Source organism: Brachionichthys hirsutus, chromosome 17 (genome assembly GCF_040956055.1).
Source record: "Brachionichthys hirsutus isolate HB-005 chromosome 17, CSIRO-AGI_Bhir_v1, whole genome shotgun sequence".
Classification (NCBI taxonomy): Eukaryota; Metazoa; Chordata; class Actinopteri; order Lophiiformes; family Brachionichthyidae; genus Brachionichthys; species Brachionichthys hirsutus.
The window spans coordinates 12,055,756-12,077,045 of record NC_090913.1 but is presented as its reverse complement, the minus strand read 5'-3'; the positions used below and the strand labels follow the sequence as shown (position 1 = coordinate 12,077,045).

The following is a 21,290-nucleotide window of genomic DNA, read 5'->3' as shown; positions in this document are numbered from 1 at the left end:
ATGCAGTTCCTCGGCCGGCTGTTGGACACCGTGTCCTCCGTGTCCTCCGTGTCCACCCTCTTCGCCAACCCCTACCGGGTCAGGGAGGTGCAGCTGTCCGACTACGGCAGAGGCAAGGTCGTGCTGAAGGAGGAGGGGCGCCTGGTCCTGTACGGAGACGCCCAGTGCCGGTCGTGGGACTGTCTGCTCTTGTGTCCCGGGACGCCCTCGGTGACCCTGAGGTCAGCGATGATGACTGTGATGCTGCGTCTCCCGATGGCCCTGAAGCGTTCAGACGCGTCAGCGTTTCGTCTCCAGGCTGTTTCAGGTGGCGTCGGAGGAGGACGCCATGAACTGGTTCCCCCAGTACGCCCTGAAGCTTCGTCCCTTCTACGAGACGCTTCCTCTGAAGGCCGAGAGCTCCCAGTCCATCGTGGACTGCGTCCGCAGCCACCCGGACTGGAGTTCGGCCCACATCGCCGTGGAGACGGGACTGACAGAGTGTCTCAAACACAACTGCGTCCAGAGGTAGGAGGGGCTTAACTTTACAGAACTTCACTGCGCGGTACTTGAGCGAGCCTGAACCTGTTCAGTCAGATCAATAGTCGGGACGCGTCGGGCCGGACGCCGCTGCACCGGGCCTGCGAGCGCGGCGACACGGCGTGCGTGAGGGAGCTGCTGGAGGAGAGACGGGCTCGCGCTGACATCAAAGACCGCGACGGCGAGACGGCCTTGCACTGCGCCGCCAAGCAGAATTCCCCCGCCGTCGTCCAGGTGAGACCCGGGAGGGGCGCCGTCGCCGTTTTGACCTCCTCGTGCGACGCCGTCACCCGCCTCTCCGTCCCGCCTTCAGGTCATGTGCTCGCGGCCGTGTGTGGGCGTGAACGAGCTGAACAACGGCGGGGAGACGCCGCTCCACGTGAGCTGCCGCCTGGGACGCGCGGAGTCCGTCAAAGCTTTGCTCGGGGGCGGGGCCAGGTGTGACGTGGCTGGCGGTGCGGGTTACCCCATCCACAGCGCCATGAAGTACAGCGAGAAGGGGTAAAGGCGGCGAGGGGGCGGTTTTTACAGTGTGCTGAGCCCGAGTCGATCGCCTCCAGAAAGCAGCGTATTGATCGCTGTGTGCCCGTCAGCTGCGTGGAGGAGATCCTCGGGGCGGAGCCGGGCCAGCTCCAGGCCGAGGACTCGCTGTACGGGGGGACTCCTTTACACTGGGCCAAAACTGCAGAGGTAACAAACATGGCCTCTAAGGTTGTGGGTTCGAATCCTCGCTGCGCTGCAGGCTGCAGGCTGACGTGACGTCGGGACGGTAAATCAAGCAGATAGTTTCCGCATGTTTGTCCAGATGTGCCGCCTCCTGCTGGAGCACGGCTGCGCTGTCAACTACCTGAGCAAGACCGGGGAGAGCCCGCTCCACGTCCTGAGCCGGAAGGGCCGCTTCGAGGCGGCCATGGTGCTGCTCACGCACGGGGCCAACGCCAACCTGAGGGGCCGGGACGGCAACACGGCGCTGCACCTGGCGATGAAGGTCCTTTTCTCTTGGTCGATGGACGGCTTCTCGCAGAACACAGGAAGTCGAGCGGTTCCGTCGTCGTGACTTGGGGAAACGTTTCTTTTTGTGAATCAGATGGACCGCATGGCGCTGATCAAAGCGCTGATTGTGTTCGGGGCTGATGTTGAGATCCACAACGATCTGGGAGAGACGCCAGGACTCATCGCTGCTCGCACCAGTAAAGGTGAGGCAGAGGGGGTGTGGAGCGGGGGGGGGGGTGAGAGGAGGAGAGCGAGTTCAGGACCCTCCTGCATCGTGGTAGCTTCTGGGTTTCTGCTTACTGCTGATTGTTTTTGACGCTCGATAGGAGCTCCCATTAGCATTGAGCTAATGCATGATAAGCGCTAACGGCTCGCTGGTGTTCTTCCTCCTCTCTTCCTCCTCCCTCTCCCTCTCTCTCTCCTTCCTCTGCTTGTTGTGGACTGTGTGCATGTCTAACACGCTGGTTTGTGTTAACACGAAAGGTCCTAATAGAAAGATACTGCTGGACATGCTGTGTAGCGTGGGGGTCCAGCGGTGCGTCCCACCCTCGCCCGGCAGCCCCCGGCCCGCCTCCAGGCCCGCCGGCATAGGTAACACCCCCAACCCCCCCCACCCCCCCCCCACCTATCACTCCAGAACACAATGTTATTGTGTTTTTAACATTTGAAAACTATTTTCTTTCAAATTTACAAACAACAGATTTTTGTAGGTACAAAAATGAAATGAAATAATTTGTATTTTTCATCAGAGTTGATCCCAAACAGCTTCTATAAACTAATTACTGGAGCCCCGCTAATAATCTAACTCGGATAGCAGAAGAGGGATCGTCCCTGGCAGCCCTTTAGCATTAGCTTTAGCTTTCCAGCCAGGAATCTGACTCCATGGATCCCCTTTAATGTTTGTTATAATTGTCCGACAGGGTTCGAGGACTTCCTGCATCGGGGGGTGGCAGTGAGTACGACGAGCAGAGGCCAGGCTGAGCTGGACGGAAGGACGTGAGTGGGAAACCTCGACGTGGTTGTGTTTGGGAATGTTTCCGTTTCGGAGGCGATTTGCTCTGAATGAACTTCCTGCAGGGTGGACAGGCTCCTCTGCCTGGACGGAGGTGGGATTAAAGGTCTGGTCCTGATCCAGATTCTGATTGCTCTGGAAAGAGAGGCTGGTCGACCCACCAGGGAGCTCTTCGACTGGGTGGCCGGCACCAGCACGGGGGGAATCCTGGCCCTCGCTATAATCCACGGTTTGTCTTCTCCTCCGCCGAGGAGGTTCTGATTCTGACGCCGTTCGTTAGCAGGATTACGGAAAAACCGCTGGATGGATCTTGATGAATAAAAATCTGAAGACGGGTCTTGGTCTGATTTAGAGCCCATTAAATTCTGAGAGCGATCCGGATACAAAAACATCTGGATTTTCCCATTTACTTATAATGGAGGCTTTAGCTCTCCGCGTGTTTCTTAGCATCAGATTCACACTAGCGTTCTTTGTCTTGCTAGGTAAATCCATGGAGTACTTGCGCTGTCTGTACTTTAGGATGAAGGAGCAGGTCTTCAAGGGTTCACGACCTTATGAGTCGGCGCCACTGGAAGACTTCCTGAAGAAAGAGTTCGGAGAGAACACCAAGATGACGGACGTGCGACACCCCAGGTGTGACATCCCCGTTAGCGGGTGCTAAGGGGGCCCGAGCCGCCGGCTAACGTTCTGCGTCTGTGCAGGGTGATGGTGACCAGCGTTCTAGCAGACAGGCACCCAGGAGAGCTGCACATCTTCAGGAACTACGAGCACCCCTCCCTCCACAGAGAGCCCCCGTACGCCACCACTGCCACATTCAAGCCCCTCACCATCCCACAAGGTAGTTTAAAACCTGCTGCTGGGAGGGGGGGGGGGGGGGGGGGGTGATTGATCACAGCAGTTAAAAAAACACGCAGATTTAAGCTCATCCAGGAAACCGACATCTGTATTTGTGTGTCATCGTGTTCCTGGATGAGCCCCCCCCCCGCCCCCCCCTGCCGTGTTGTCTGAGTGCCAGCCATGCTGTTGTTCCAGGATGGGAGGATGAGGATGTGTTGGTAGTAGGATGCACAGAGGAGCGTCCCAGAAAGCGTAGGAAGGTGACGGATGAAGGTGTGTTTGTGTGAGCTAGCTGAAAGGCTAGCGGTTTCCATTCATTGCTAGTCTTTACGCTAAGCTAGGTTAGCTTCGTTCTTACCTCTCGGGCACGACGGGGCAAACCTTTCCTGTGAATGTGACGCAAAATAAAAATCTGTTTGTGCAAAAAAAGTATTTTGTTTTAAAATCGTTGTTTTGCGTTTTTACGCCAGAGCAACTCGTGTGGCGAGCTGCCCGCTCCAGCGGCGCCGCCCCGTCCTACTTTCGACCAATGGGACGCTTCCTGGACGGAGGGCTGCTGTCCAATAATCCGACGCTCGATGCCATGTCTGAAATCCATCAGTGCAACAGATCCTTAAAAGTAGAGGTAGCCTGGTAGCGTTCAGACAAGATCGTTCATAAAGCCCCCCCCCCCCCCTCATCGTCCCACTTTGACCCTCGTCTCCCTCACAGGGTCGCGGGGAGGAAACCAAGAAGCTGGGCGTCGTCGTCTCCCTCGGTACAGGTAGGATGAGGGGGGGGGGGGTGCACAGTCGCCGTATCGCTGGTGTTCCACGCTAAGCTAACGCGTGTGTCTGCGCGTCCAGGTAAGCCTCCTCAGGTGGTGGTGAGCTCCGTCGACGTCTTCCGACCCTCCAACCCTCTGGAGCTCGCCAAGAGCTTCGTAGGCGCCAAAGAACTGGGCAAGATGCTGGTGGACTGCGTGAGTACGCCGGCGCCGGCCTCGCCGTCCACTTCCTGTCGCTTTAAGCGGCGTCTCAGACGTGTTTCTGACTGGACAGTGCACGGACTCTGACGGGTGCGCGGTGGACCGAGCCCGGGCCTGGTGCGAGATGATCGACGCCGTCTATTACAGGTGGGTCCGACGTCTCCATGCCGCGTCACGAGCTAGCCAAACTGAGCCGCGTTGACCTGGCGTGTTCCTGTCTCGTGTGCAGGCTGAGCCCCCAGCTGTCCCAGGAGGTGATGCTGGATGAGGTGAGCGACGCGGTCCTGGTGGACATGCTGTGGGACACCCAGATGCACCTGTACAAGAAAAGGGACAGCCTGCGGAGTCTGGCGGAGCGGCTTCTGGACAACGGAGGGAGAGAGACTTCAGACGCGAGAGCAGAAGGAGCGGCGCCGTGAAACGTCTGATCATGTGACCTCGGCGGAAGTAGCGCGGCGGGACTTTATCGTTTCCGTTTAACCCTCGAGGGTCATCGCAGAGACGTCGGTGAAGGAGAGCCGAAACTCAAGCAGGAAGTGGAATGGACCAGATCAGGATGAAAGTAGCACAACTGAGGAGGAGGAGGATGAAGCACGCCGGCTGTACGCGTCCGGGAACCCAGAGTTGTAGCGTTCTTCCTCCGTAATACAGTATTTGAACTTCCTTCCGCTGCATATAGTAAAACAGGACGAGTTACGACTGAATTTAAGAACGAAGACGCAGGTTTAGAATGTTTGTTTCGTTTATTTAGAATTATTCCCGAAGCGTATCTTGGCATGTAATATGATCCTGAATAAAACGTGGGCTTTGCATTCACCTCCAGGTTCGTAGGTTCGTAATTAACCTCCGCGTTTTTAAGAGTGCCTGGTCGTCATGGGTAACCGTAGATCTCGTTTTGATCACGGCATAAACTGCGCGCTCCTGGTCTTCGATCCGTCTGGGACGGGGAGAACGAAGTTCCTCGTGTTCCGCTGTCGGAGACGATCTCAGGACTCGGCTGAGAAGAACGCGAGATAAAAGGCACGAGTTTCCGTTGTGAGACTCTCAAACCCGACCATTGGACGGCAGAGGTGACGGCATGATGTCACCTCTGCGCGTGTGTGTGTGCGTGTGTGTGTGTGTGAGGGAGTCGTTGCATCACATGTGTTCCTCCTCCGTTACCCCTCTTTAGACAGCGCAGCATTGTTTCCACGCCAAGATGACCACATCAGCAGCCCTCCGGATCCGCCCCGCATCCTTCTCCCCCGACCCGGCGACAATAACGGAGAAATCCTTCCTTTGGAAGAGGAGACGGGGATTTCCTCGCTCCCCGGTTCCCAGCGTGGAAACAGAGAGCTTTACTAATTGGCCTCTTAATCTTTTCAAATGGAGCAACAGTGAGGATGAGAGGAGATTGCCCCCCCCCCGCCCCCCCCCCAGCACGGCATTATTACCTCCGCCAAGGTTCTCTTTCTGACGACGTTTGTCTGTTAGCGGGATCTAACTTAGAGAAACGACATTCCCTCGAAGCGCTGCGATCACGTTTTATTCCTCCTGTTCAAAGGTCATCCTGAGGTCATCTGTGCTTTTGCAGTGTACTCCTGTGTGTGTGTGGGGGGGGGGGGGCTAATGGCTTCACCAACGCTTCCGATGATTCATCAATGGAAAACTGAATTAACTCGATTGTTTCCGCAGAGGTGAAAGTCTCCCGAGTGAGGCGGCGAACAGTCGGGGACGGACGTCTGAATCAAACGTTCCACCTCTCGCTCGGATCCCAAACAGCTGCCGATCCCAATCCAACGTTTTTTACTGTCGCCATGACGACGGAGCTCATGTGCAGCTTCATGGCGACCGGTTGGCCCCTCTGGAAGCTTTGTGGGGAGGGCCCAATCGGTGTCGTCCAATCACATTGAAGTTTTTGGATCCTATTCACTTTCCTGATGGCAGGTATGACGTCACGCCCCTGCAGGTGTTTCTAATCAGCATTCGGGGGGGGGGGGTCTTGTCTTGCTGTGCACCCCCTCCCGTTAAACCGGCTCCGTCTTCATGGCGACCGGTTGGACGGCGGCGTTTACCCAAACAGACCTAAATAAAGAACTCTCTCTCAGGCTTGCGGCTTGTGACTGGGCGGGGCGGGGCGGGGGCGGGGGCGGGGAGGTACACACCGGCGTGTTGGAGACGGTAATCCAGTGAAAGTCTCCGGTGGGATGAGAACCAAACATTCATGCCTTGCTCAATAAACCCCGGCAGGTGTCCCGATCGACTCCGGGTTTGATCATTAATGTTGGGGCCGGATTGAAGAGAGAAGGGCAGCAGGGTTTTATTTACACCACGCTTTTTTTGGGGGGGGGGGTAAATTCAGGGATTGCCCTTCACCCCCACCCTACTCGTAAAAGTTTTTATCCCTTTTACGGCTGCTCCGTCTCGTAAACGCTCTTTTTAGTGGCTGTTGTTGTTGTTGTTGTTGCTCTTACCCCCCCCCCCCCCTCCCTCTAATGAAAACTCCTTTTATTGGCTTCATTACAGAACGCAGGGATAAAACAGACAACAATCCGAACTCCACCTGACGCTCCCGCAACGCTTCAGCAAAGCGCGCTCGCAGCTCCGCGCCACGGGGGCGCGCACGGCTATATCCGTGTGACCGAAGGCATCTCGACTTCAGAGATCACAGCGCAGCCGCGCCGCGGACCGAACGTCCTCTCCTCCCGGGCTCGGTTTGGGTTCGATTCCCCTTCAACTCCTCGCGTTCTGCTCAGAATCGGTTTGTTCCGGAGCTAAAACACATTTAAAGATGCGCGTTCGCTGCAAGACGCACGCGCGCGCGGTTCCGAACGCGCCACGCTGAAGACGAAGATGACGGACACTCGTGGGTTTGTTTCCACCGGACACCTGCGCGAAGTCTGCAGCTCCACCGCGAGTGGGCTACAAAGTTTAGCGGACCGGCGGTCCCGAGAGTCGGAGCGCCGCTCCTGAGTCGCTCCTCTGCGGACTCCAGCCGCCTTTCCTTTGGGAGTTGAACCATCAGCCTGTTCCATCGCGGCCGCGGCTCCTGCGGGATGCTTCCGGGCTCGTCGCCGCGTCCTGAGAGGAGATGAGAGCTGCGCTTTTCCACCTCCTCGCCGGCTGCCTCTGCCTGTTACGCGCCGCTGCGGAGGTAAACTCGCGCATGCATTAGGTTTAACGCGTAATTACGCACAAGCACCCTCTCTTTCGGGGCGGATTGGGTACGCGCGTTGTGCTTTTTAAATAAACACCGTGGGTTGGTTCTGGCTGCGTGTTTTCATCCAGCTCTATGAAGCGGATAATGGACTGACTTTCCTCCCGCAGGAGTCCCCTCTTCCCCGGGAGCTCTTGGCGCGCCTCTCCCGCAGCGAGATCCGCAGCATCAGCGACCTCCAGCGGCTGCTCGGGATAGACTCCGTGGGTAAAGCGCTTCTTTATAATCCAACGAACTCCTCCGAACTGCGCTCGGGATCCTTTTAGCCAGAATGTGAGGATCTCTTCAGATGTTTGATCCGAAGAGATCCTCATTGGTCCTAAATCACCGGAAACACCGTCCGTCCGTGCGCCGGTCGCTCCCTGTGTGTCCGGTGATGATGATGATGAATATATTTATTAGATAGAATGTTAGAGTACAAGTACAGTCACACAGTAGCATGTATTACAGTACAAATAACGTCAATCATCCTGTCTAAGAGGAGCATTTCAAAAAAGCCCTTGCGGTCGGTCTTGTTTCCGTTGAAAGTCCTTCGTACATAAATCATCCACAGGTGACCTCTGACCTGACTTGGTGCCGATCGGCCTCAGACTGTTTAGGAATGAGGTGCAGATTCACAAAGATCGTCTGTGCATAAAGGGGAATTTCACCGGTTTATCTCTTAAGAACCCAAATGGCACACGGTCGGGCGGAGCGCCGTCTTGGCTTGAGCACAGAAAGTTGAATCCAAAATGCCGCTGGGGAGTTTTTTTGGTGCTTTTTAAACCGCAGCATCAAACTGGCTGCAGCTCAAGCAACAATATTCACCTTCAAAAACGAACCGGCGCTCGTTGCTCGGGTGATAAATCACAACCGGCTGAAGGTGAATTCAAAGCGGTTGAACTGGATTCGCGCCCGGAGACGGAATCCTGCGACCTCCTTTCTGCTCCGAGCCTCTTGCTGCCGGTGAGAAATGGATTCCATTTCTGCCGCTATTAATCCTCGCATCATTGAGATGCAAATGCGGAGTGTGACGGCCCCCCCCGGCCCGGCGGGGGTCGAGTGGCTCTCCTCATTATGCTGTTGTCACGCTGCCCGTTCTCGGGCTGAGAGCAGGGCGTGTTTCATTCATGCTCAAATTCCTTCATGTCAGGGCGAGAGACGGAGACCCACGCTGGACGTGCACTTTATTGTGCTTGGGAGACGCATTGTGTCGTGTGTGTGTGTGCGTGTGTGTGTGACTGCACACACACACGCACACACACACACGCGGGATCAAGCGTGGCGTTGGGTATGCAGAATCAAATTAAAACTGTCCTACCCAGAACGTCGTTTGGACTAAATTCTGAGTTCTTTTTTGCCCTTTCTACTTACACTGATGCAAACACACACGCACACGCACACACACGCACACACACACGCGCACACACACACACACTGATTAAATGGACGTTGAGCATCAGTAGCGGTTTGGCCGTTTGTTGCTATATCAACAGACAGCTTTTGAAAAATGGGTTCCAGAGAATCCGTCTTTTGAAGATGCCTGACAGCCAAGCTTGAACAGAACACGAGAACACACGCTGTCTGGACGTGGCATCGCCACCTGCTGGTCTGGCATGCATATCACAGCGTTTAACTGGGTCCCTGTGCCGGATGACGTCTTCTTCTGTTCGTGGAAACATTTGTTTCGCACCCACAGATTTTAGGTTGAGAAAAACTCAATTCAAGCTTTCCGCTCCAAATTCAGGTCAAAATTCCAGCTGTATCTTTGCCTCAGTGGAAACTCCTAAATTCATTAAAGGTTCCTCGGGTTTAATATCCGACTACATTTCTCAGCTCCAATGTTCCGACTCATTTCGCTGGTATCGGGTCCTGTCCTTATCTCAACCGGGCCCAGTGAGAATATAGACATAATATTTAGCTGCAGCACTCGCGACCCGTCTGTGTGTGTTTGACGGGAACCTGGGAACGTCTGCTGTGGTGACGTCTGAATGCGAGTCTTTGGTTTTGTCTTCGCTCAGAGAACGAGGTGATCGAAGACGCCAAACGCGGCGACCACAAGGACGTCTCTCACGGTGTCCCGGACCTGAAGAGGGCGCACGCACGCACCAGACACAGGCGGAGCACCGGTGAGACACACAAACCGCACGTGGGAGACGTGTCCTTGCTTTCGAGTCCTCCAACACCATATGTGGTCTTTCCTGCAAAGTGTCTGTAACCTTTGGCCTCTTGTTGCCCATGCAGTGGTGGACGAGGCCACGCCGGCGGGCTGTAAGGTACGGATGGCGATTTACGAGATCCCCAGGTACCAGGTGGACCCCGCCTCCGCCAACTTCATCATCTGGCCGCCCTGCGTGGAGGTGACGCGCTGCACCGGCTGCTGCAACACCGGCAACATGAGGTGCCACGCCGCCCGCAAACGCCACCGCACGGTCAAGGTAAGCCGCGGAAAACGCAGACACCGACACGGTCTGGATTTAAGGAGGAGTGGGCCCAACCTGGGGTCTCGTCCCGGTTGGCCACCTTCTGCGTGCAGAGCGTGTTCTGCACATGGACAAACCAGAAAGGATTCATCGCTGCTTTTTTTTTTTTTACTCCTGTTGTTGGTGATCCACGTCGACGCCATGGAGATCCTCTGTTTGTTTGAATAAAGCGATGTGGACGTTTGAAGCTAGCGCTTGCCCGCTGTGGCTCCTCACGGCTTGCTCCCCCTCCTCCAGGTGGCAAAGGTGGAGTATGTGAGGAGGCGTCCCAAACTGAAGGAGGTGCAGGTGAAGCTGGAGGATCACCTGGAGTGCGTGTGCAGCAACAGACACCACGTCAGCCCAAACCCGAACGCAGACGAGGGTGAGCATCCAGGTGTGTGTGTGTGTGTGTGTGGGGGGGGGGGGGGGTCCACCACCGATCACCGATAAGATCTAAGGCATCTGTGATTCTCCTCGTTGCTAAACTTACTTGTCCCTCAGGGCAGCATTTACACACACACACACGCACACACACACACACACAAACACACACACTACAGGTAGCGACAGTCAGATTAATAAAAATGCTTTTCCTCGTTTCAACAATTATCGAGTCGTAAATCGTGTGTGTGTGTGTGTGTGTGTGTGTGTGTGTGTGAGCGTGTGTGTGGGTGTGGGTGTGTGTGTGTGTGTGTCTGTGTGTGTGTGTGCGTGCAACGTAAAATCCATTGACGCCACTGTGGTTTCGTTTTATATCGTACACTGTAGTTAAAATACCGTAATCAAAAGGTCACGGGGTCGACAGCTGCAGCCGTCACGTGACTCCCTGCTGACACCCCCCCCCCCCCCCCCCACTGTGGGTCTGACAGATGGACTTCTCTCCGGTCGATGTCTTCCGGTCCATCCGTTTGACTTTCATCCACGCTTTAAAAGGAGACGGATGAGTTTCCTCATCTTCGTCTTCGCTCCTCTTCTCTCCCAAAAGGCATCAGGTGAGCAGAGACGGACGGACGGAGGAACGGAGGACAAGAACCAGAGGGGAAGGATTAGCAGCTGCGACCTCCGACCCCAGTCTCCTCCATCAGGAGAGCGTTTTCACCAGTGACCCGTGGGAGGACGTGAACCTCTGGACGTCTGAGAAGAAGAAACGATGATGATGATGAAAATGCTGGAGGAGGTGAGGTGGATTCTGGGACAGCGAAGGACTCCTCCTCCTCCAGAGGAGAAACCACTCAGCAACTTGGATTATAAACCGAGTGGAATCCTGGGATTAGGTTTTTGTACTTCAAGCACACACACACACACACACACACACACACACGTATATCCTCTCGTTTTTATAACCTCCTCTTCTACGGCTCCGTTCCTACTTCTGGTTTGTTATCTGGAGAATGGAGAATGACGTGTTGCTGATACTAATAAACTATTTATGTGAAACTAGAGTGCGTTAGAGGCTAACGGCGTGCTTAAGGAATGGACGCTACACGTGCACGCCGTTAGCCAGCAGCCGGTCTCTGACGGGATTATTAACTAACGGTTAATCCCACATGGCGTTATTTCTTATTGCTCGGCTTCCGTAACGGCACAATGGCGTCCTCGCCTGACGCTGCTTGTTAGATCTCTACCCCCCCCCCCCAACACTCCGGCTCGGGAGCGCTGACTTCACTTCCAGCTGCGTCCCGCCGCCGCCTTCAGTTCAGACGAGTAATTAAAAGCCCTAAACTTCAGCATTAATTCAAACGCCGCAACCGCTCCGGTCTGGAAACTGCAGCCAATTGGTGAGCTGCGAAATAAAGAGAACACTGTGGAGGTTTGGTGATGCCCCGCCCCCGTCAGGCCGTGGAGCCAAACCCCCGTACCCACGAGGCCGTTCCAGCGCCCGCTGGCACGGCCTCGACCTGCCGCCTGGCCCAGCGCTGCCCATTCCGCGCGGCCTCAAACGGCTCTTTCAGACCGTAAAACGCTTACGAGGACGTTCCTCAGCAGCTGAATGCATTTAAAGAGGACAAAACAAATGGTTGTCGGCCGCGGCGGCGAAGGCAGGCGAGGCAGACGTCGCGCGAGCTCCAGGCCGCGTCGCACGGCTTCCCGAGGAGCCGTGAAACACGTGCAGGCGGCGTCCGACGGCGTAACCGGAGCGGGTAGATAACGTAAATACGCCGGATTTGTGCTGCACAAAGGCGACACTGTGCAGGGAGGCTTGATGAAAATGGCGCCGATCTCAAAGCTGCTGCGGAGAGGCGCGTGGCGTTCTGGCAGGGTTTGTGTTCGATGGAGCGGAGACACCGAGACAGAGACAGATGGGGACGAAGACGATCTGCAACGGGTCCGAAAGGTGAGAGGGAGGAAATGAAAACGGAAAGAGGGATGAAAATGGGCTCGTGTGTGTGAAACGGAGTAAACCGAGCTAAGCAGATTAGCGACGCAGCTAAAATGCTGAGCGCTGACCTGATGTAATCCGCCGGAAGTCCGAGCCCAATAAGGAGATGAAAGGACATCTGTTGGCGCCATGACGATAAGGACATCTGTGTAAAGGAAACTGGAATCATGCAGTAAAGATGAATCGCGTTGGGATCGGGTTCGGCACGAAGGGGAGGAGGGAAGGCGGCGTTCCACACGTTTGCCTCTTTTCCTCCGCTCCTTTGTTGGCGGCGTGACTGAGCTTCACACGGCGAGGCGTTCAGGGACAGGACAGAACTGAATGAAGAACTGTGTAATATTATTACCCACGCAACGGGCCTCGTGCTTCTCATGGGTTCCACAGATTTGATCTTAAAGTGCGCGTGAAAGCAATTTAAGGACTTTTGTGGCGGTTTCAGGCCCCCAGATGGCGAAAGACTTCAATGTTGATAACATTTATGGTTTAATTGAGACACATGAGTGTGTTTGAAGCCTGAATGTTCCAAACCAGGAAGGACAAAAGCCAACTCTGGCATCTGATTGGTTAAGAATAGAAGGCATGCGCTTGGATAAAGCACGTTGCTAGCCGTTAGCTCAGCTAGCCTTGCGTGAAGCATCGATTCGGTCTGGCCTCCATCTCACATCAGCCTGAGGGGAAACAGCTGCTTGATCGCTATCAGAATCTCCTTCAAACGGCCCCTTCGCCTCGGAACGACACGCCTCCCGCTCCTTAAGGGCCCCCCCTGGTCCTCCTAACAACCCCCCCGGCGTGGCCTCCATCCCCTGCAGCTTCACCTTTGTCTTCTGGAGGCTGCAGACGGGATGGCTGCACGGACGAACCGAAGCCATGCGTGGAGATTAAGGCTGTGATGTCTTTGATGTCAGACTAGCATGTTGTCTCTTTAATCCAGTGGTTGTGGGCTCGTTTACCAAAAGCCATTAAGAGCGGCAGCGTGACACCAGACGATATTTACGTCCTCTGGATAGTTTGAGGCGGCGTGTATCGTATTATCTCCTCGAGCGAAAGCCAAGCGAGGAATGAGGGATTCTTCAAATCCGTTTGCTGCCGCTGGAACGAAGGGATTAGCCGGAGGTCGGCAATGAGCTCGGAGAGGATGACGACGGGGATATCGGGAATCACAGCACGGACGAGCCCGGCTAGCTCAGTCGGTAGAGCATGAGACTCTTAATCTCAGGGTCGTGGGTTCGAGCCCCACGTTGGGCGAAACATGCTTTTATGGACTCGACTGGTTGGAGAGGTGCCGGTTTGCCTGAGTGCTGCTGAGGTCCCCATGAGCAAGGCACCAAACCCCAGAAGTTCCTTTCTGGGCGCTCGAGTATATATTATTTCAATCTGAATGTGAAATGGAAAAACAATTTCCCCACGTGGGGAGTTGTTAAACATTCTTGACTTTGCTGCATCCAGATGTCCTAGCTTCCTGAAATCGAGGCAACACCGCCCCCTGGGACTTCTGGTGGTACTGCACCCTCTTGTCTGTTTTCATCCCGCTGTCCATTGATGTCGTTTGACTTATGGAGGTCACTAAAAGCGAGTGGTGAGAAAAGAGAAGACGCCACCAGGGGAGGGGGTAATATAGAGGCAGGGGCAGACAGGGGTCACTGGGTCGGTGGTAGATCTGGTTTTATTATTAAGTGACCGTTAAGGGAGGAGTCACGTTAAAACCACAATAAGTTCATCACTTCTGTTCTTGTTTAATTTGGACCAGGAATCTGTTCCTCAAAGCGGATCCAAGAACACAAACTCAATCAGCGGTGAAGAAAGCGAGATCCGCCAGCACGGCTGCAACGCCTTTGGGCGTTAAGCGCTAAACATGGCGGCCACAGCAGCTTAATCGTGTTTTGTCGACACAGGAAGACACGCAAGCGGCTTGAAAGAAACAATCAGCCGTCGCTTGACTTAAGCCGGTAAATGTGCTCCATTCAGGTCTGCATAAAGGGGGGGGGTCGGACTTCAGAGAGGACGCCGGTCAGAGACCCAAAGGCCACGATGATGGACCTCTTTATTACCCATAAACCCTCCTTTTCAGTTCCCTATGCAGCAAAGAGCTTCTTCTGCATGACAAAAGTCAAGCGAGGCTTCGGGTGTTTGTGTTTGGAGTTTCCCGTCACCGTGCAGCAACACATCCCATCGGTGAGACACATTCTGTTTGTCTTCTCTCTCCTGCCCCGAAAGGTGCAAAACCAGCAACAGATGGAGCTTCCGGCGGGAGTTCTGTTCCTTCATTACCACACAGTAGATGTTTCTGTCAGTCCAACGTTGTAAATCTGCTGCAACGAGTCCCATTAATCCTTTGACATCAAGTTAATAAGAGCAGCTTTCTTACACTTGAGGCCTCCGCTCCCGACCTTTGACCCCTCACCCCTCGACCTCGGCTTTGTCTGGCCATCAGGTGGCGGCTTTCCTTCCATGGGGAGCAAGGTTCCTTCAAGACGCGCACACCCGAGGGGGTTTAGCATTGTCTGCCTCGGACAAAGAAAGAAAAAAATCCCCAATCACGCACCGACGTCCGAGCAATACCGAAGGCACATTCTTGGCGCCGCATTGTTTTCATCATCCTTTCCCATCCCATCGAGTCTCTCCCGGCGTGATGAGGGTATTACCAGGGAATTTCAAACCCGCCTCAGACGGGAGAGCAAAACATTTGGAGGAAACCGTGGGCATCCTGTCGGCCACTCCGAACCGAGGTCAAAGCGCTGCCTCCCTCACGCAGAGATATCGCTCCTCGTGAATGTCCTGCATGATTCCTCCATCCTCCTCTCCTTCCGTGCTTCGTCCCCCTCAATGCACTGAAAAGTGATGCCATCAAAACCTCAATCCGGGGATTGAGTGGAATCAATCCCAACTCCAAAAACGAGACATCCATCTTGGCTAGCACACCATGAACAAATCCCCTGGAGCTGCAGCGGAGTACAACCCGGGGGGGACCGGCAGAGGAGCCGGGTTTCAACTCAGACGTCATTCGTTCAGGTGGGTGCTGGCACGAGCTCCCGCTTCGGTAATGCGTGACCGTTCCCGGTGGGAATCAGCGGGAGCGATTCTGCAGAGCTAATAACGCTATCCCTAAATCCAGAGGCTCAAATGGAAGGGAGGCGAGGAACGCCGTGTCTCTGCCTCCTGAGCCCAGGGAGGACTGAGTCCGGGAGACGTCTGATAAAGACTTGTAAAATATGGCTTGGTTTTTGGGACGGGAGAGAGAGAGAGTCTCGGTCCGGTTCAGGCGAATGTTGTCAGGAAGAGCGAGCTAATCATCGAGCTAGTCATCCTGGTGCAATGCCGGCGTTCCGACAGGCGGACTTCCCGCTTTAAATACGGATATAAACACGAGTTCTCTGCACATCGCAGTTTCATTTGAAATCCACGGCTGCTGTTGGGAGTGGAAGCTTGAGAAAACACATTCCTGTCCGTCGGTGCAAGTACAGCACGTTCCCAGGATCGGGAAGGAGCCGTCCAAATTGGCCGGGATACGTTTGGCCAGAGGTAGCAGGCGTGGGAAAAAGCCCACTCAGGTTTCTGAGTGGGTGGCCTGTTCCAGATCTGCACGAGCATTTACCGCAACACGACGGCAGCCAGGAGGGAACACAAGGTTGCATCGGCTTGGAGCTTTTATCTGTTAGTAACACGAACGCGTTCTCCCCGGGGAAACCACCAATCGGTTCCCCAGAAAGATTCCGCTCCAACGGGAGGACGGCTCAGCAGCGTTTATTTATCCGGGATCCGGGTTTGGGACGGAACGATTTCAAGGGATTCACCGGAGGGACGATTACTGAAAGAAATATGTAATATAAAACTTTGTAAATGTTAGAGCCTATTTTTAGAAAATGGTTGGTCTTGAACATAATATCTGAAATGACGTGTGTGTGTGTGTGTGTGTGTGCGCACACATCAGTCATCTTCATCTGCCGATGTTTTTGGTAAAAACGTGAAACTGTCTCAGAGATTCGTTGGTAAGAATTCGGTGCAGAGACCCGCTGATTTAAAGCAGCCCATATTCATCAATGACCCACACACACACACACACACACGCACACACACACACAACCACAGTGATATTTACGGGCAGCCTCATGGCGGCCTGTCATCCGAACCGCAGAGGCAGAGAAGCCCGCCGCCTGTTGACTCTGCAGATTAGCGGCTTCGTTTAGCCGCACAAAGAGCCATTCTCTCCGCCGGGGTTACATAATCCCGTTTCTGACGAGGTAGCCACGCTGCAGAGCGTTCGCAAATTTAACCCACTAATATGTTCGTTACGGTTTTCTGCCATTTTTGCTCACTGCAAACTCAAACTCAAATCCAAAAGACACATTCTGTGCTTTTATTGTGAAATCTCCCACTGGACAAGCATGGCCGACCCAGCCTTTGGGCCTGACTGCTGCAGTAGAACATTGTCCCTGACCCACCATGCTCTCAGTGACCTTTTGAACCCTCAACCCGCCACACAAAAATCAACGTCAAGTCAGTTTTCAGATTGTCAGATTAGATTAGATTAGATTGGCTGCTATGCTGGAAGCTGAGTGGAATGAGTCAAACAGAAATCCGCTTCAGCTTGATCCAGTCAGCTGATGTAATAAACTTTCACAGCTTTGTGACTCCATCTTCTGTCTGAAGGTGTTTCTGCAGAACGCTGTTCAAATAAAATCCACCAGCAGCGAGTCATCCTGAACATTTAAGGCTTGTTTTGTAAAACATATTATATGAAATATATTTATTATTATTCTAAATATATTACTTACTTTTATACTCTTTTGCAACGCTTATTGTTTTCTCTGTTTCTGATTGGCCTTTATCTTTCCAAACAAATAAGAGGCGGAAATGGGGGGCGGGTCATGGGCGGGGCAAGACGTATATGCGCCAATCAGCTCATGCGATGAGCAACAACACGCGCAAACCCGCTGTCGAGCAGCTGACACAGGAAGTGACGACAGAATGGCGACCTCCGCTGGCCGGCTGGCCGCACGCTGCTTGTCCGGCGGTCGTTTTCTCCATGTCCCGCGGGGATACGCGGGGGTGTGCCCGGCGGCAGCTCCGCGGACCCTCCGGGGGGAGGAAGCGGTTAGCCGGAGCCCCTGGACACACCGGAATACCGTGACATTGGGAGGGCTAACAGGTGAGGTAGCTAGCCGACAGCTAGCATAACATCCCTGGTTCAGTCGCCAGCGCCTTAGTGCTACCAGCTAACGAGCAGCTAACGCTAGCCCGGGTCTGTGCGTGACGTGACGGCTCTCTGGTAACGCCGTGCAGGATTGTGTGTGTGTGTGCGCGTGTGCGTGCGCGCGCGCTGTAAGTAAATAGCCCCTTTTGTCTGCAGCCTCCGGGCAGCCCAGCCGGGCGTTGCACAGCAGCAGCAGCAGGTTTGGGAACCAGCAGGACTTCTACCGGGTCCTGGGCGTGTCCCGCGACGCGTCCCAGAGGGACATCAAGAAGGCGTACTACCAGGTCAGACGCGCTTCCTGCTGGGAAAATACCTGCAGCCGCGTTCAGGCTTCCTTCGCCGTTGCCCTCATCCTGCTTCGTGTCTCTGCAGTTGGCTAAGAAGTTCCACCCGGACACCAATCCGGACGACCCGGGGGCCAAGGAGAAGTTCTCCCATCTGGCCGAGGCCTACGAGGTGACGTCGGACGGGACGTGCGGGACGGCGGACTTCCTGCCGATCCCAAAACCTTCTGCGCCCGGTTTCGTTTCAGGTGCTGAGCGACGAGGTGAAGAGGAAGCGATACGACACGTACGGGGCTGCGGGCGTCGACCCAAACGGCGCCGGGGCGGGCGAGCAGCAGTACTACAGGGCCGGGGGGGGCGGCATCAACCCCGAGGAGCTCTTCAGGAAGATCTTCGGAGAGTTCGCTGGAGGAACGGGCTTCGGAGACATCAACAGCATGTTTGAGCAGCGGCCAGAGGTCGGCGCCGCCGCCACGCCCACGGGGTCCACGCCGCCGCGCTGCACCCGGACCCGCTTCAGGCGCTGCTCTCGTTTCAGTTCGTGATGGAGCTGACGTTCTCCGAGGCGGCGAAGGGGGCGAACAAGGAGATGAGCGTGAACATGGACGACACCTGCCCCCGCTGTAACGGCGGGCGCAACGAGCCGGGCACCAAGGTGGCCCGGTGCCAGTACTGCAACGGCACCGGCATGGTGAGTCCGTCCGTCGACCGGCGCCCGACCGGATAGACGTCAGCCACGACCCTGTCCCCGTCCCCGTCCCCGTCCCCGTCCCCCGCAGGAGTCCATCAGCACCGGCCCCTTCGTGATGCGCAGCTCCTGCCGACGCTGCGGGGGGAGCGGGTCGATCGTCATCTCGCCCTGCGCGCTGTGTCGAGGCGCAGGCCAGACCAAGAAGAAGCAGACGGTCACCGTGCCGGTACCTGCTGGTAGGCTCCGCCCACAGGGGTCCGGTTCCTGATCCGGATGGGAATGAAGCTAACGGCGTGCCTTTCTCGCAGGAGTTGAAAACGGTCAGACGGTGCGCATGGCGGTCGGGACGAGGGAGGTCCTGATCACGTTCAGGGTGGGTGTTCGCGTTCCGCCGTTTAACGGGCTGGATTCTTGACTTCTGCGTGACGTCCCTGAAATGTCCGCCCAGGTCCAGGCGAGCCCGGTGTTCCGGCGGGAGGGCGTCGACATCCACTCGGACGTGTTCATCTCCGTGGCGCAGGCCGTCCTGGGGGGCAACGCCTCGGCTCGGGGCCTCCACGACGCCGTCAGCATCCTGGTGCGTGAGACGTTCCCCTCGCGGAGAGGAACCCAGACGCTTCGGTTAAAGCCGCCCCGTGTTTTCAGATCCCTCGGGGGTGTCAGGCCGACCAGGTGGTCCGTCTGGAGGGGAAAGGAATCCGGAGGATGGACGGCTACAGCTACGGGGATCACTACGTCCACGTCAAGATCAGAGTGCCCAAGTAATCCCGTCGGCTGGGCGACCCGTCGGCTGGGCGACCCGTCGGCTGGGCGACCCGTCGGCTGGGCGACCCGTCGGCTGGGCGACCCGCCGGCTGGGCGACCCGCCGGCAGGGCGACCCGCCGGCAGGGCGACCCGCCGGCAGGGCGACCCGCCGGCAGGGCGACCCGCCGGCAGGGCGACCCGTCGGCAGGGCGACCTGCCGGCAGGGCGACCCGCCGGCTGGGCGACCCGCCGGCAGGGCGACCCGCCGGCTGGGCGACCCGACGGCAGGGCTCCTTCTGAATCCGTTTGCTTGAGCGCGTTTCCGTTCTGGGCTCTCGTTCCCGCAGGAAGTTGACCCGGAGGCAGCGCTCTCTGTTGCTGACGTACGCCGAGGAGGAGACGGACGTCCAGGGGACCGTTAACGGCGTCGAGCGTTCTGCAGGTCAGAGTCGAGAGTTCTGCTCCGCCCCGCCCCCCATCCGGTTAGAGAGACGCAGCTTAGCTGAAGCGCCGCTAACGCAATGTGTGCTCGTGTCCAGGAGAGGGCAGCAGATCCCCGGGCTCCGCTCCGCAGCCGAGCGGCGCAGAGGAGAAGCAGGAGAAAGATGGAGGCGGCTTCTTCTCCAGACTAAAGAAGTGGTTCAGCTGACAGCCAGGCAGGTGGGAGGCGCTGGAGTTCTATTTATACTGGACACGCGCTTCACAGTCAGCATCCATCGTGAACTTTGACCTGCTCTCTTCCCTCTGCAGGTAGAAAATCACGGTGAACATGCCAACGGGAGAAGAGGAGTCCGCTGGCTGGGCCGCTCTCCTCCCGCCGTCGGGACGTAGCGAGGACGACGACGAGGAAGAGAGGTGGGATTGTTTTGCTGACACGGTTGCGAATTGTCGAAGCTGCGGTTGACAAATGCGCCACGTTGATGCCCGTCACCGCGGGCAACCGATGAGCTGAGAACCTGCCGGACGACGGAAGACTGATGTGAAGCTACTCCCGTCCCGTGTTTGAGTCCCGCGACGCGCTGCAGACGTTCAGACAATAAACCGGCGGAAGCGTTTCCCGTCCCGCCGGCGCTTCGTCTGCGCCTCCTGAAGGATGCTCTTAAGACCAACTCCTTATTTTCAGCGTTCAGTCACAGAAGTCGGTTTGCTTTTAAATTAAAACCTGGATTACTGGATTATTGCCATTTCTAATGTTTGGAAGCAAAACTAATTCAATAAAATGCTGAAGCACAGAAAAGAATGTTTTTACTGTCATTTGAGATGCGTTTTGAATTATGTCGCAATACTAAAAGCTAACAGCAGGGGGCGGTGTAAGAGGATGGTCCCTCCAGCTGGCTTCCTGAACAATGTTCGGACTGCAGTAACGACTTCATCAAAACGTTTAACCTCGTCGTTTGTCCGGTAGAAACTCAAATGAAAGACGAGCTCAGTGAGAACTAACGCCAAACGTCTCGGCGAGCGATGCGGCGCTCATTTATATTCATGGGGAGAAATGCTCTGTAAACCTGAAACGAGAGGTTAAAGTTCCCTGCCCAAACGTCTGGACGCGACCCTGAGAAGGTCGTTCAAACCCACAATTCATCCGAATTCAACGAGGAAGTTGTGAACGACGGCGTCGGACCCGAGACTTTATTTTCAACAAAAGCTTTTGCTGTCTTTGAAACCCTTTCAAATCCAACACGCTGGAGAACAAAGGCTGACGGGTGACGCTCGTCTAAAGCGACGGACGGGAACGGACGGACGACGGAAACCTTTACAAGACGATGAAGCGACTCCTCGACCCGGAGTCGATGAAGGGCGAGGAGACGTCGTGTCCGGGCGAGGTCAGATAAAGGCAGGAGCCCGTGGAGCGCCTCGGCTATTCAGGCGGACAAAAGCCCCCACCTGCCAATCACAGGTGACTGGCAGCGTGTTGCCGGGGGTAACGGGGGGAAGTGTGGAGGCTTTATGAGGGGTAATAATAGCGGGCTCCGGAGTCCCAACAGCCTTCCATGTTCTCACGGGGGGGCGGCACAAAAAGGTCAGTGGTAA

General features: G+C 55.7%; 3 protein-coding genes and 1 non-coding gene across 5 annotated transcripts; all 4 read left to right on the top strand.

Moving 5' to 3' along the window:
* pla2g6 (phospholipase A2, group VI (cytosolic, calcium-independent)) lies at nucleotides 1–5,138 on the top strand. The gene is made up of 18 exons (XM_068751496.1): nucleotides 1–221; nucleotides 298–507; nucleotides 573–753; nucleotides 833–1,020; nucleotides 1,113–1,209; nucleotides 1,325–1,507; nucleotides 1,607–1,715; nucleotides 1,996–2,103; nucleotides 2,433–2,508; nucleotides 2,590–2,753; nucleotides 3,007–3,157; nucleotides 3,226–3,362; nucleotides 3,557–3,634; nucleotides 3,832–3,986; nucleotides 4,073–4,124; nucleotides 4,207–4,322; nucleotides 4,402–4,475; nucleotides 4,558–5,138. The coding sequence occupies exons 1-18, from the start codon at nucleotides 1–3 to the stop codon at nucleotides 4,745–4,747; spliced, it is 2,490 nt and encodes an 829-aa protein (XP_068607597.1). The 3' UTR covers nucleotides 4,748–5,138.
* Nucleotides 5,139–7,398: 2,260 nt separating this feature from the next.
* LOC137906799 (platelet-derived growth factor subunit A-like) lies at nucleotides 7,399–15,524 on the top strand. Its single transcript, XM_068751086.1, has 7 exons — nucleotides 7,399–7,461; nucleotides 7,635–7,731; nucleotides 9,525–9,632; nucleotides 9,748–9,941; nucleotides 10,224–10,350; nucleotides 11,805–11,923; nucleotides 15,417–15,524. The coding sequence occupies exons 1-7, from the start codon at nucleotides 7,399–7,401 to the stop codon at nucleotides 15,522–15,524; spliced, it is 816 nt and encodes a 271-aa protein (XP_068607187.1).
* trnak-cuu (transfer RNA lysine (anticodon CUU)) lies at nucleotides 13,521–13,593 on the top strand. The gene has a single exon. It is a non-coding gene; the product is annotated as a tRNA-Lys (tRNA).
* A 1,783-nt stretch (nucleotides 15,525–17,307) lies between the features above and the next one.
* LOC137906522 (dnaJ homolog subfamily A member 3, mitochondrial-like) lies at nucleotides 17,308–20,486 on the top strand. Of its 2 annotated transcripts, none has more exons than XM_068750804.1 (12): nucleotides 17,308–17,494; nucleotides 17,696–17,823; nucleotides 17,912–17,995; nucleotides 18,072–18,281; nucleotides 18,362–18,514; nucleotides 18,603–18,750; nucleotides 18,823–18,887; nucleotides 18,963–19,091; nucleotides 19,160–19,275; nucleotides 19,607–19,701; nucleotides 19,799–19,919; nucleotides 20,014–20,486. In XM_068750804.1, exons 1-11 carry the CDS (start codon nucleotides 17,314–17,316, stop codon nucleotides 19,906–19,908), a joined length of 1,419 nt encoding a protein of 472 aa, XP_068606905.1. In that variant the 5' UTR covers nucleotides 17,308–17,313; the 3' UTR covers nucleotides 19,909–19,919; nucleotides 20,014–20,486. The 2 variants fall into 2 exon arrangements, with proteins under 2 accessions (XP_068606905.1, XP_068606904.1); XM_068750803.1 differs by having other exon boundaries at nucleotides 20,010–20,486.
* Nucleotides 20,487–21,290: the final 804 nt, after the last annotated feature.

Bases quoted from the DNA above. Each gene is read 5' to 3' on its own strand.
- LOC137906799 (XM_068751086.1), top strand. From the start codon at position 7,399: ATGAGAGCTGCGCTTTTCCACCTCCTCGCCGGCTGCCTCTGCCTGTTA. The intron at 7,462-7,634 runs GTAAACTCGCGC...TTCCTCCCGCAG, and splicing joins TGTTACGCGCCGCTGCGGAG to GAGTCCCCTCTTCCCCGGGA. The intron at 9,942-10,223 runs GTAAGCCGCGGA...CCCCTCCTCCAG, and splicing joins AACGCCACCGCACGGTCAAG to GTGGCAAAGGTGGAGTATGT.
- LOC137906522 (XM_068750804.1), top strand. From the start codon at position 17,314: ATGGCGACCTCCGCTGGCCGGCTGGCCGCACGCTGCTTGTCCGGCGGT. The intron at 18,751-18,822 runs GTAGGCTCCGCC...CCTTTCTCGCAG, and splicing joins CACCGTGCCGGTACCTGCTG to GAGTTGAAAACGGTCAGACG. The intron at 19,276-19,606 runs GTAATCCCGTCG...TCGTTCCCGCAG, and splicing joins GTCAAGATCAGAGTGCCCAA to GAAGTTGACCCGGAGGCAGC.
- pla2g6 (XM_068751496.1), top strand. From the start codon at position 1: ATGCAGTTCCTCGGCCGGCTGTTGGACACCGTGTCCTCCGTGTCCTCC. The intron at 1,021-1,112 runs GTAAAGGCGGCG...TGTGCCCGTCAG, and splicing joins ATGAAGTACAGCGAGAAGGG to CTGCGTGGAGGAGATCCTCG. The intron at 4,125-4,206 runs GTAGGATGAGGG...CTGCGCGTCCAG, and splicing joins CGTCGTCTCCCTCGGTACAG to GTAAGCCTCCTCAGGTGGTG.